The sequence below is a fragment of the Hippocampus guttulatus genome, chromosome 12, assembly GCF_054856545.1.
Source record: "Hippocampus guttulatus isolate MCC_2025c chromosome 12, RoL_Hgut_1.0, whole genome shotgun sequence".
NCBI lineage: Eukaryota > Metazoa > Chordata > Actinopteri > Syngnathiformes > Syngnathidae > Hippocampus > Hippocampus guttulatus.
Genome location: NC_141272.1, coordinates 12,978,620 through 12,992,430, shown reverse-complemented (window position 1 = coordinate 12,992,430; position 13,811 = coordinate 12,978,620). Strand labels below are relative to the sequence as shown.

The 13,811-nt window shown below is 41.2% G+C and overlaps 1 protein-coding gene across 3 annotated transcripts in view; it reads right to left on the bottom strand.

The window, feature by feature from the left end:
* esamb (endothelial cell adhesion molecule b) overlaps positions 1–13,811 on the bottom strand; it is a 58,491-nt gene that overhangs the window by 10,835 nt on the left and 33,845 nt on the right. For 2 of the 3 annotated variants that reach the window (XM_086126381.1, XM_086126382.1), the window contains exon 2: positions 898–1,043. In XM_086126381.1, coding sequence (XP_085982507.1) covers positions 898–1,043 — 146 coding nt within the window. Of the gene's footprint in view, positions 1–897; positions 1,044–2,807; positions 3,095–13,811 lie in introns of those variants that run through there. The other variant, XM_086126383.1, reaches the window with a different exon arrangement.

Below are 13,811 nucleotides of genomic sequence, written 5' to 3'. Positions count from 1 at the left end.
ACAGAAGGTTTTCTGACAAACCAAAACAAACCGCACAAGTGATCATAAAAGATTCACAATGGAGCGAGTGGAATAATTATGACTGAGAAACTAGCATTTCTCTTCAATAAAAATTATGTTCCATGAAACAAGTCTGCAGATCGTATCCAAAAAGTCACTGAAGTAAATATAATGGAATAAACGCAGCGCATTACTGAGCACTTCTGGTAATTAGTCAAATGACAGAGGTGAATTTTGCATATCATACATTTTAATTGCATTGGTTGCACGTATTTGCTTGTGCAGATTAATCATATAAGCAGAAATGGACGTCCATCATAAAGATAATCCCGATGTGTGCAGATGGCAAGCGGCGACTTTTCTGATTTTCCCTGCGAGATAAGCCGCCGTGCATCAGACACTGAAACTGTTTAGATTATATTAATCATGCCAAGACTCACTCACGCACTGACGCACTCACGCACACACGCACACGCACACACTGTATTTGCTAACATTTACAGAGCAGATGTATGTCATTAGGTTCACTTGCACTTCGAATGAGTTGGACGTGACATGTTGCAATAATCTTCATCTCAGAAGAGCAACTTTATGACCTGACATACCCTAAAATGGCCTTTCGGGACATCCTGTGTGAGGCGTCCTCCCGCTTGGCTTTAGAGACAAGCATTGAATGTAAAAAAAAAAAAAAAGTGCTTGCTGATATAGATTCTGGAAAAAATTACATTTAAAATGCCTTTATAGTGGTCCATATATACTGTAGTTATATTGCACTCAAGATGATCATGAATCCAAGTGGAGTTCAGTGCATGGTCAACTTCAGAAGTACTATCTTTGACAAATGACAGACACATTTTTGTGTGTGTGTGTGTGGTATTTTTTCAGCTTTCGTCTCACCTGCTTGGACTCGTTCCCGATGAAGTGCCAAATGACCGTGTTTTTGGAAATGTCCGAGCTGGGGCTGTACCAGGCTTGCAGCACCACCATCTGGCCCTTGACCACCTCCATCTCCTCTCGTGGGATTTCCACTTTTTGGCTGTCACCTGCAACCATGACACAAATGTGGATTGTCTACAGTATATTAACACAAATAGGGCTTGGCCTGCTTGGATGCTTAACTGAGCACCAAATTAGGTACACGGCTTCAACTGTTGTCGGATAGAAAATATTAACTTAATAATAATGCTGACCTTTGATCAAGGCAGGGGTGTCATTTTTGTCACGGGCCGAATTGTCGTTACGGTTTCCTTCGAAGGGCTGTTGTGACTGAATTTTGTGAAACCATATAAATGTTTCAGGACCTCCACATATAACATACACAGCGAACAACAAACTAATGGATAACTCATTTTAAAATCAGAACTCAAGAATAATGGATTGTTCCAAGATTGCAATTTTGGATTACGTATGACAGTTTGAAGTTTTGGTTCAGACTTCAGCAAGCATCATGGAAGTTGACATGCTTGAATTGCTTTCGCGGGCCATATAAAAAGATGTGGCGGGCCAGACCTGGCTCCCAGACTTTGACTTTGACACCTGTGGATTAAGGCATTCATTTTATGATATTTCCTCTGGTTCATTAGGATTTAATTGAATTTCGTTGCTCTGTCCTCATGCATGTGCAATGATGTTGAATTTGATTCCATTGAAATAAAGCATCATATTAAGCCCAAGTGTTAAGAAAAACAACATACAGGTTTTGTTTGTACAAATTATATTTTATATCCTTGTAAAACACTGGAATATTATCTGCACAGCTGTACTTCAATAAGCCATCCTTCCATTATCGTGGGTGTATCGTGGGGTACTCCGGTTTCCTCCCACATTCCAAAAACACGCATGGCAGGTTAATGGAACAGTCTAAATTGTTCCTAGGTGTGATTGTGGTCGCGAATCCACTGCTGAAAAGACAATTTGATTCTAAACTCAAATCAACTGTATTGATAGAGCACTTTAAAACAGCCATCGCTGTATACAAAGCGCTGTACATGGAGCAACTATCATATATACAACAATAAAGCAATAATCAATAACAAAGATTCTCTTCTCTTTTATCTATAACTTTTTCAAACAACAAAGTGTATGCAGAAAAGTGTGTCTTATCTGTTGTATTGTATTATTTTGTCATTTGATGTACGGTAACTGTTCTGTTGATGGCGGCGCGGGCACCCGCAGCAGCTCCTCTCTCTCCTGTGGTTGAGAGGAAAGAAATTTCATCTGTGCTGTATGTTGCACATAGAGCACATTGGACAATAAAGTTGACTTGAACTTGAACGATTGTTTGTCGATCTGTGCCCTGCGACTGGTTGGTAACCAGTTCAGAGTGTACCCCGCCTACTGCCCGAAGTCAGCTGGGTTAGGTTCCAGCACGCCCGCGACCCTCCTGAAGCTAAGCGGATCAGAAAATTGATAGCTCGATGGATGTTTTATGTGTTTACCCATTACAACATACAATCCGAAGATGCCACCAATGAAATTTTCAGATTTCTCTCTGTTGTGAAATTAAATAGTAAAGGACAGAATATTGTAAAATGGTCAAATGTTATGCCTAATTCATATCTTTATTGAAAAAAATGAAAATTGAAGAACACTTTTTTTAAAAATGAATCAGCCGATAAATGGATGATTGAAATTTTGTCTGTCATCAAAAAGGCCACAATGGTCGATCACTTCAAAATGCATGACTGATAATATTTTAATTCGAATACGAATGAAATTTGCAGTTCAGAAGACATCAACTAAACCTTTACTGTCCCACCACTTCATTTTCTATTTAAACCTGGACAGACAAACAGACAGAGACTCACAGGGCGCCCAGTCACCAGAACCAGACAGCTGGAGCTGGATCAGCTGATCCCAGCAATCGGAGTCGGAGTGCGTCTCCAGTTTGGATGTTATGGGTGAGGAAAGGCAACCGAGAGGGGGAAAAAAAAAACCCCAACGAAATAAAATCCTCGGGAATGCTTTGACGAGGTTAGCACTCAAGAGAAAATGGTCAATCAAGAGCGGGACAGCCCTGTGATCCACAGTCGGACGGACAGCTGGAACATCCACATCTGTTCAACCGGGAACGTCTTTCTCATTCTGGCGTGCATGTGCAGAGCAGAGGAATTAGGAGATTGGAGCTGGCTGGGTTGGGCTGAGTGGGAATGCGAATATTTGGACAAGTTGTTTTTTTGACCTCAAAAAGTTTCCTTGCAGTGACTGTTTTTTTTTCTTCTTGCGACTCCCGAGGGCAAAATGACCTCCGTCTCAGTGGCGCTCCTATTCCTTAATTTCTCAATCTGCCAAATCCTGTTGACTAATCCCCGAACAATCCCGAGTTCAATCCTCTCACCTCACGTGAGGGAAAACAGCTCAACCCGACATGGATAGAATGTAACATGCATGCGCACACACACGAATTAATATACCAAAAATTAAGCCAATTACTTTGCTTGACATGAAATCATGACATGTCATACCATAGCCCCGCATTGCCCCGTTTGGAAGGAGCCCTCATCCTATTTCATCATCATAACAACAGAGGATGGGGTGAAGAGGGGTAACAAAGTTTTACCTAAAGATCATCCCTTAAAAGTCATATAAAATTAAAATATTTGTTAAAAATCAAAGGTTTAAAATTTATTCATTTGGGAAAATTGCAAAATTGTGAATTTTGCTATAAAAATAAAATGAATTTGATCATAAAGGTCATATTATATGACAAATTAATTAAGAAATTGCAGATCATTTGGGACATTATCCATGACAGCACCAATACAATAAATGGCTACTATATACCGTAGCTAGCTAGATACATATCTTTCACTGCCATCATCCCTCCAGGCCATTTTCATACTTTCATTGACCTAATGTGGCGGAACTTCAGTATTTAGAGGATTTTTTTTTTTAAACCTTCTGTGGCATGTGTTTATTTCTTTAACCTACCCCCTCGGTTTCCACAAATCCAGTTAGTGCTCCAATTTCATCTCCAGCACAAGCTAGTGCTCACCAATAAACCACCTTAGATCTACGGTAACATTATGTAACAACAACAAAATTAATGTTAAAAAAAAGGTCTCTGAAAGGTTTTGGGAATGAGGGTGTCTGGAATCTGTGACCTGGTGTGATGCAATATTTCATCTTGATTAATCAACAATGTGCAGCCACGGCACCAATCAGAGCGGATGATCAGGTGGGCAGAAGACTGACAGTGAGATGATGATGATGATAAAGGGGGGGAGGGATAATACTCTCGTCTGCTTCATTGAGCAGGTTTAGTGTGTCATTCAATTGTTTATGAAAAGGAGGAAAATCTTCACTTAATCCATGGCCGTCTCCATCTGGGACGAGAAGAATTAAAGCTCAAGAGGAATCTGCCAATAAACACCACTCACATATGATTCGACAAAGCCTCCATAAAAAAATTGTCCTGAATTCCACTTTGAAGTTATGCTTAATGTCTATTAAGTGGATTCCTATTTTTTTAAATCAAACATTGTTTCGGGCGGAGGGTTAACAAACTTAAGAGTAAGTAAAGAGCTGAAATGTCCTCTTTCTTCACAAAAACAAAATGAGGCTGCACACCAGTTGCAAGCTATTGCGTCAGATCAAAAAAGTGACAAAATCAGGACTAAGTGCCTTAATCGGTCCAGTGCATTGTTTGTTTGTTTGTTTTGTCGCCCAGTGAAGCATATAGTGTGTCAACTTTGTGTCTTGCTACAAGATTTGTAGTTTTCATTTCAGAAAAAATGTTGTTCCAAATGTTCACATTTTCTTCACTTTAACAGATTGATATAAGCATTTATTTTCAACAAATCCCTTCTTAACATAAACAACACGATCGTATTTATATTTGCAAGTAACTATTTTAACGACTTGATTTGAAATCAAGTCGTTGTTGAAAATGCACAGTGAACACCCACACAGGGTACAACTAAGACCCCCCCTTGGTGTAAGACGCCTTCCCGTAGATCAGGGGTGCCCAAACTTTTTGGATCGAAGATCTACTTTTCGATCAACTAACCTCCCGGGATCTACCCTTACTGGCGCGCGCACACGCACACGCATACACACACGCACACAAACACGCACGCACGCACACGCCATGATGAGAAACAGCCTGAAACGGAGGCATGCGACGCATTTTTGCAGCCTATTAACTATCGTAGCTCACACGTGCCGTTTTAAAGTGCTTCTCTGGGCCCTCCTAGATTCCTATTCTTTGCCCGTGCCCTCGGTGAATTGTACACAAAGCAAACTCAATGAGAATCATGACGATAAAAGATAGAGCGCAACAGCTCTGATCACAAGCTGCAATTGCAAACTGCTGAGCGCTAACAACTTCCAGTGACATAATCACGCGCCACCGTAAATTTAAGATTTACCTGCTTTATTTTATTTTATTTTTTAGTGAAAATTAGACTGATAAGATGATTAGGGTGCAGTGTATATTAACACAAAAAATATATTACTAACATGTACAAAGACACACAAATGGCTGTTTGTTTGTTTTCTCCTCGACACTCCTCGGATCTACTTGGGACCTGTCTTAGATCTACCGGTAGATCAGGATTGACCTAATGGGCACCCCTGCCATAGATAAATCTCTTTCTGGCCACTATATGGAGACAATTTCAATCTACCGATAAACTGTTTAAAATCTAACAATGCCATTATGTTCTAATCTACATAATGGCGTTGTTGAACTATGTTTGGCATTGAGACGTGTCACTCAAACAACACAACTATGTTAATTTTATTAACACCATACCATTTATTTTCCTTATATCGTTAAGGTTGTTCTTGATTTGTTAGCACAGCAGTTATCAAAGCTAGCATGTACTCGAGTGCCAAAACCAAAGCATTATTATTGAAAGTTACTGCGAATACTAAAATTAAATTAGTTTTCAAATAAGAACTACTGTATTTAAGAATGTATTCAGCAATACGTTCAAAAAATATGCCTGACTCTCTGCAACAGGGTGGTGCGAAACACAACAGCATATATGACAACAAATAAAATTGCTAATGGAACGCATACCATTGATTTTTGATCTTAATGAATCAAAATACATGATAATGATTAGGCTAAGTGTTTTTCTTGAAAACAAAATACAAGATTTTTTTAAAGTTTGTTAGTTCGCATTACCATTTGTAAATATGTAACTTTTTGTGTTAAATCCTAACCGCCCTGAGCTCTAATTAGAGTCTGATGTAAAACCAAGATTTGCCCAAAGGGGGCAGCACATTCCTATAATACTATTAGGAGGGCTAATGAGGAGATAAACTCCCATAGTCATTAAAACGGCATGATAGTACTGTACTGGATAGGATCAAATAAATGGCTGTTAAGTGAAACAACAAGAGTGCCCCAAATAAAATCGTATGTCATTGTGTCACCTCTCTCTCTCTTTCTCTCTCTCACACTCACTAGTGTGTGTGTGTGTGTGTGTGTGTGTGTGTGTGTGTGTGTGCATGTGTGTGCGTGTGTGTGTGTGTGTGTGTGTGAGCGTGTGAGATCAAGCGCAGGATAAAAAGTGCGTGGCTCAGTCAAAAGCCCTGAGGGAGCCATGTTAAAGTCCTGTTTGAAGATAAAGTGATCCTCTTTAAGCAGGCCTGCTCTATCTCAAACAGTAATCTCTGCTGGTTCCAAGCCTCCTCCTCTAGGTGGTCAGCCCCTCTCCACAGAGTCAAAACCCCAGCTGAGCAAGTATCTCCATACATTCTTCTTTAGCATCCACACCTCTGACCTTATTTTACATGCACAGCCAACACGGACGGTAGTGACGTCCCTTCACACTGAATTCAATGCAGCATTTGAAAGCGGCATCAAATTTCACTGTCTGTCCTGGCTGCTCAGAGCAATATGGGGAGATCCATCCATCCATTTTTTCTTTCCAGAAATGATAACATTAGTATCATGTGTAGACATAATTCTACCCCAAGTGACTTTAGGCAAGAGTTGGTGTCCACTGTGAAATGGTTGCAAGTCAACTACAGAATATGGCAACAATAATAACAAAACCAAAGTGTACAATGTACGAAAAAAAAAACAAAGACATTAGAATCAAAATTTTATTGAGCCCAACAGTGCGGTGCGTTTTTGTAAATTCCTCTACCGTTGGCCCTTTTCCACCGCGCTTGTGCGAGTGCTAGTTATATTTTTCCACTCTAGCTCTGGTGCTTGAAACTGGTGCTTAAGATGGCCCCAATTATTTGTTGGGCCAGATTCTGGCACCAACTATGTCAGGGGACGGGAGGCGGGGTTATCATGACACTCGCAGATGTAGAGGAATGACTCCCCTGGACACACGAAGGTTTTGCACAAACTGTTGAGCCGTGACCTCCGGGACAGGTGTGTCCCACCAGAAGAGCGATTGCGGATGTGCCCAGGTAGCATGCGATCCCCGACAACGATTAAGAAACCGTTTGCTGATTGCATGTCCTTGATTGTTATATACAGTACGACATATAAGGATAATCGATGCTATGCTAAGTTGCCTAGCAGATGCTAACAGTGCATTATTCTTATTCTTATTAATATTACGATTATCATTACTGTTAATAGCGCAGACACCACACCGCCCTAAAGTGGCCAAGGTGAGTACAACAGTAACAGCCATTTATTTATTTATTATTTTAATATACAATAATGATATGCAGTTCCAAAGATGGATGGATCATTTTAATAGTTTTGTTCTTTCAAAGTATATTATATAAGATAAGATAAGAAACCCTTTATTAGTCTCGCAATGGAGAAATTCCCAATTCACAGCAGCAAAGTTATGAAAGGAAGAAGTAGAACAACAAAATATAGGAGCTGCTGGAAAGGCAGCCACTCTCGCGGCGCCATTTTGAAGTCAAAATAACAAAAATAACACAACACAACACATAGGACACAGACAGTCGTGCAATCTTCACCACTTTTCTGCATACACTTTGGTGTCTGAAGCAGTTATAGATGAAAGAGGAGAGGATCAAAGTGTCCTTTCACCAGTGGATCAGAGACGTCATGCTGAAAATGTGCACACGTCTGCTACAAGCTAAGTTTTGAAAGCAAACACGAAGCTGTAGCGTCCATTGACGAAAATAGATTAGTTCACTTCTCCTGTCCCACGTAATCCGCTTCAAACTCCAAGCCGCGACTCCCAGTTCCAAATCCGCATCGGCGCTCCGCGCTAACGCTCCTTTCTTCTCATCGTCGGCTCCTCAAGACTTACATCCATCCAGCCGCAGACCGTTCAACAGCACCGATCTCTCCGCTGAACAAAGCGGGGCTGTGAAAAATGCTGCCCATTACAGGCGCAAGACACAAGCGCCACGGGACTGTCCAGCAACGACAGTCAAATGGCGCCGACATTCCTCCCAGTCAAAAACAGTGCTGGTATACCCATGCTGCCGAGAAGGCGCAACCACCAAGCACAGAGTCTCCTCCCTGATGAATGTCGTGGCTAAAAAATGCTGAAAAAAGTCCACATCAGGTCCACACGATGTAACAACAAACACAAAGTGACAAAACAAACACAAAAACAACAAAAAAAGCAAGGCTCATGAGAGCACTTGCTGACGGCTGCCTACTCGGGCGCCATCTTGACTTCTATGTTGTATACTTATATGTATATAAGTTGAATTTTGGTATTTGAATAAATACTACGTTTTCAACTCCGTGAATATTTTTTTTCTATAATCACCCAGCCCTACCACAAAGTGAGATTTGTAATTTATGTGACAAAACTCACTTGTAGGTCACACACATCAAAGCAATGGGTAGCTACACAATTGAAGGCTTTTAATATTTTAGTATTAACAGAGCTTAACTCCTTTCTGCACTTGTATGGCAGTTATGAATGCTAAAAAAAGAACTCCAATGTGATCTGAAGGTGTAACATCTACGTTCTGGCCCTTTTTTTTCTCTCTTTCTTTTTCCAGAGGCCGCGTTTTGCCTCATTAAGGCAGCCTTTGTGCGTTAAAGTATGTCACAGAAGTTCGAACTAAGTCTTCGGACGACCCCGTAAAGGAAGCGTCACGCAGAAACAAACAATGGGATAATACATTATTCAAGCATTCAATTCCTTTCGCCTTGTTATAATCTTTCACCAGAGCGCCCCAGAAATCGAGATGACCTTAAAATTTCACTTTCACCAAACTGAAAACTCGCTCCAGATTTGCCGAGGAGAACAAAAAGTCCCAGACAGAGCGAATCGGTTATTCCGGAAGATTTTGACAGAAAGGAAGGATGGAGTGTGGAATATAGGACAACAAAATAGCCCGTTCGGTGTCAAAACGGCATGTAGGACTGACCCTCCAGGCTTCAAAACAGATGGCATCTCAATAATAAATATTTGGGGAGGGCGCCTTTAAATTGGATTACATTAGTATAATCTCTGCAGCTATTTTCAACTATCTCGGGCACACTGGCTTTAATCCCTCTTAACTTTTCATTGTGTTTTAAATTGATTCTGCTCGCGCAACCCACACACACACACACACACACACACAATACTTGAAGGATGCTCACACGTGCTCAAGTATATAAACAAATATGCACGTACACACTCAACATCATAAATAGTATTATCTTCACTGTAACAGCTTGGGGTCAGAGCAGACGCTCCATAAATAGAAAAAGGCACAACTAATGTAATCAACATGAGTGAGAAAATTTGTGTCGATTTCCATCCATCAAATTGAACCTACAGCAAATACATGTTGAACAACAACCAAGATAAATACAACTGAATGTACTTAACAAGTCTTACTGTCTTGTATTGAAAAAGAAAAAGCCTTGAAAACATTTCATACAGTTTAAACATCTATTTCAGTGTCATTGCTTTATCAATCAAATCAACGACACCTGAGCTCGAAATCCAAATACCTGCACTGTCAAATGGAAATAATGTCCTGTTTTTGAAAAAAGGGGATGAAAATTAAAATGTGTTTTCTTGTATTCTTTTCATTGATGGTTTTAATAATCGTAATTACAGCCCTACGTTCTACTGTATAAAACACGAGAATGGTGTTACAACATAAAGTAGAATATTACAAAGTGCAATGAAACTGAAATTCAAGTGCACACGCTTTCTCGCGTGTGTGTGTGTGAGATGTGTGACTTTGGGGGCCTAGCGAGTGATGTCAGAAGCTGGAGTTAGTCAGGTTTGTTTCAGTGTGAGTGTCTGCTTGTATTTTCGAGTATTCTCATTTTCTATTTGTTGTTTGTGTGTATTTGTCCGGTTGAACCTCAAAGTGCATTCGTGACATGGCTCCCCTTTCCCACGCGCAAGGGCATTAGAGTACCTTGAAGGGGAGGTCAAGTCAAAGACTTATTCTTTACAATAATATCTTCTATGCAGGCAGCCTCGTCTAGAAATTATATAATCATTAATAATTGGTTGTTAAATGAGCCCCAAGCAACTGTGATGTCATCTTCAATCGGCAGCATGTGGCAAAATGGCCGCCCCCTGATATGAATTAAAAATGGGTGTATTTTGGTGCTTAATTCATACTCCACAAACGCAACATTAATCAGAATAGCGTGTTCAAATAAGTGGGGCCACATAGAACATAATATTGTCAGGAAATTTTTTGACTTCCCCTTTAGTGAACGCTGGCGCGTTTTGGCTGCCGCTGCTCAACCCGTATTGTTTTGTGTTTTTTGTTATTGTAAAGTGTCCTTGGGTGTCTTGAAAGGCGCTTATAAATAAAATGTATTATTATTATTATTAATCGACTCGAGCTGCGGGGTAACTAAAGCTGGCTCATAGTAACAATTTTGGCTCACAACAGAGTTAAAAATATATATATGAAGCGACATCTTGTCAGCAGAAAAGCATTTTAACGCCTCTAATAGATTTTCAACATGTGGTACTCTGCTGCTGTTGAGTTGTTACCAAATGAATTCAAACGGGCTTCCAGTTTACTATTTCATGCCCAGGTGTGAACACCAGCGTCCACCTTGATGGGGAAAAAGGAGACGCCTATTTGAAGGAAGAGTTTAATCTAAATGAATCCACTTAATTGGGGCAGAGCACCCAGCATGGGAAATACGGAAGATTTCTTGTCATAACGCATTAATTCTGTATAACACAAATGCAACTATTTACACCAACTATTTATAGCGCAGGAACATGAAGTCATTTGAGACATTACTGCCTCCATCTTCATCAACAGCGCCTCATTATTATCCCATTATTTACTCCACCATAGAGTACACGGACCCGTACTCTTGCTTTGTCCTTCACCTTTTCTGCAATCTTTATTTACAAGCGTGATGGTGCAGAAGTGGCAGTGGCGGCATGTGCGAGGGTGTGTGAGATGCCGGATGCCTGGCGTGTCTCTTAGCGCCTTTTGACAAGCAAACACATTTAACGCAATGCCCGCAGAGCTGATGCAAACATGAAACACAAGACAGACAAATGGGGAATGGGCGCGGGGGAGGTGGGGAGAGTTTCTTCTGGGGGTGGGCGGGGAGCAGCGAGTGTGTTGGGTTTGAGGAAGAGCATGGGGAAAGTGGGCTGATGCTTTGATCACATGCAAATAGCACACGCTGGGGATGTAGGTGTTTATGTGGGGGGAAAACAAAGACTGCTATTGTAGCCCAACTTTGCTGGAGTGTGCAAGTTTGAGAATCGAATGCGTGCTTGTCAGTGGTGGGTAATCTACTTTTAAATGTCATCTATTATGTAGTGCAGTCATTAGTCATGGCAATATGACTGTCTCCGAATCATTTTACTTCACCTTGTGTCACTGAAACAAATGTGGAATTCTGTAATATGACATTGTACTTTCTTAGGTGTGAATGTAAATGATTGTTTGTTTTTTTGTACCCTGCGATTGGCTGATGACTCGTCCAGGGTGTACGCCACATCTCGGCCAAAGTCACCTGGGACGGCGATTCTGGGAAAAAAACTAATAATCACAATTCTTTTGACTGCTAATGGAATTGTGATTAATAAAATGGTTATTTACGATTTCCAAATTTTTGTAATTTTTCAACAACCAAAAACTCAACTACTCAAAACTACGATTTTAGCCTCATGCCCATTCATCCGGGCACATTGAACAGTTTATTCTTGAGCTCTGCATTGTTTTTGTCAGATACAAAATGACTTGCAAATATCACGTGAAACAGCCTTTGCTCGGGCTCATACACGGTGACTCAACTCTTCACCAAATGTAGTGGTTAGGCTGATTCTTCTTCTTCTTCAAAAAAGGGACTTCATACTGATTAAGTTAAGTTTACTGCCAAACTCAACATGAAACAAACAATTTCACCTGGTGTATGTACAACAACCACATAGCTAACTTAATGCTAATGTTAAATAGCATGTATGTACGGTGCAGTGCTCCAATTCTTTAAGCAACGAACGGAAAGCAAAAAGTGCCGCAAACATGTAGGCAGACCTATCATGGTACTCAAAGTCATATATTCTTTATCCTCTGCATAGACAAACTTAGTGACAAACTTGTTAGTGCCATGCTGTTGAGCTGAGAGGAGTTGAGACATGTCAATGAACCCAGGTGGCCAAAGCGGGCGCACCAGAAAGAGAAGCACAACTGCAGACATCACTGTAATAATAATTCTAAACTTCTTTGTAGGGGAATGGGGGAGAAATTATTCACGGTTTTATTTGTGGCAGGGCTGCGTTCCGATCCCACGCCAATAGTAGATTGCTACTGTACTCTCAACACCGATGCGAGTAAATTTGGAAGTAGCGATGGTCAGCCGGGCTCGAACCGGCGGCTGCCAGCGGCCTCTTTATCCCAGCTGTCCATCATTCCCACATTGACCTACCTCGCCAGCTTTCGGGCAAGCAATGAAAGACGTAGAGACTTAAATAGGCCTGCAATGTTACCCGACAACAGAGTCCACAACCAGCCGCCTAGCGTCTTGGAAGAAGATATTTATAAAGCATTAGCACGCCGCTCGGCTGCTTTAACAAGGCCACACCCAATGAACCGGCCACATCGCATTCATTTGGCTGCATGCAGTGGGACGCGGAGGCTTTATTGCGCTGCTCCTGGTAATTAACAAGTAGAATGATCTGATTTCAGCTTTCCACTGGGACTTCATCAGAGAGAACTCATAGGATGATCTGTGATATAATCTCCCCATGCCCAACCAAGTAATCCAATACCACCAAAGTTGATTGTGGAGGAGGGGCTTGGGTGGAATACATGGAAATCACAGCGTCCACATACGTCAACACATATTGCAATGTATTGCGTCTTGTCACCACAGACGATCTGAATGACCAATGGAATTGAAGACTGGCAATACAGTGAAGCAGCCAGATGACTGGGATGACAGTAATCCCTCGTTTATAGCGGATAATGGGGACCAAAACCACCTGCGATAAACAAAAATCCGCGAAGTAGCGACCAATTAACATATACAGGTAAAAAAATAAAATAAAATTGTCCGCAAAAAGTCCGCAAACAGACCGTGAGAAGCTGCAAAACAACTGCGGGTCACATAGAGCTCCTATTGATTAACGACTTCCGGGGTGAGAGGACGCTGGCGTGTATGTCGCCGCTTCTCACTCCAAACTTTTCCAAAACTTTTCAAAAGCTCAGATATTTCTTCTGATTTTTCTTTTGCCCTCCTGTTTTTGGACTGTTTGGACTGTGATTGATGTAACAAATCATAGCTTCACCCGATCAATCAAACCCCAAATCGTAACTTAGTCCACGGGCTAACGCCGGTAGCTTAAACTTACCGGCTGTCACCGCACCGGCCCATCTCCCTCGTCATGGGGCGGCACAACTTCGCCGCCTTTGGGTTATTTCTGATACTTCTGACGTTCTGCCATCATCCAGTGACAGGACTA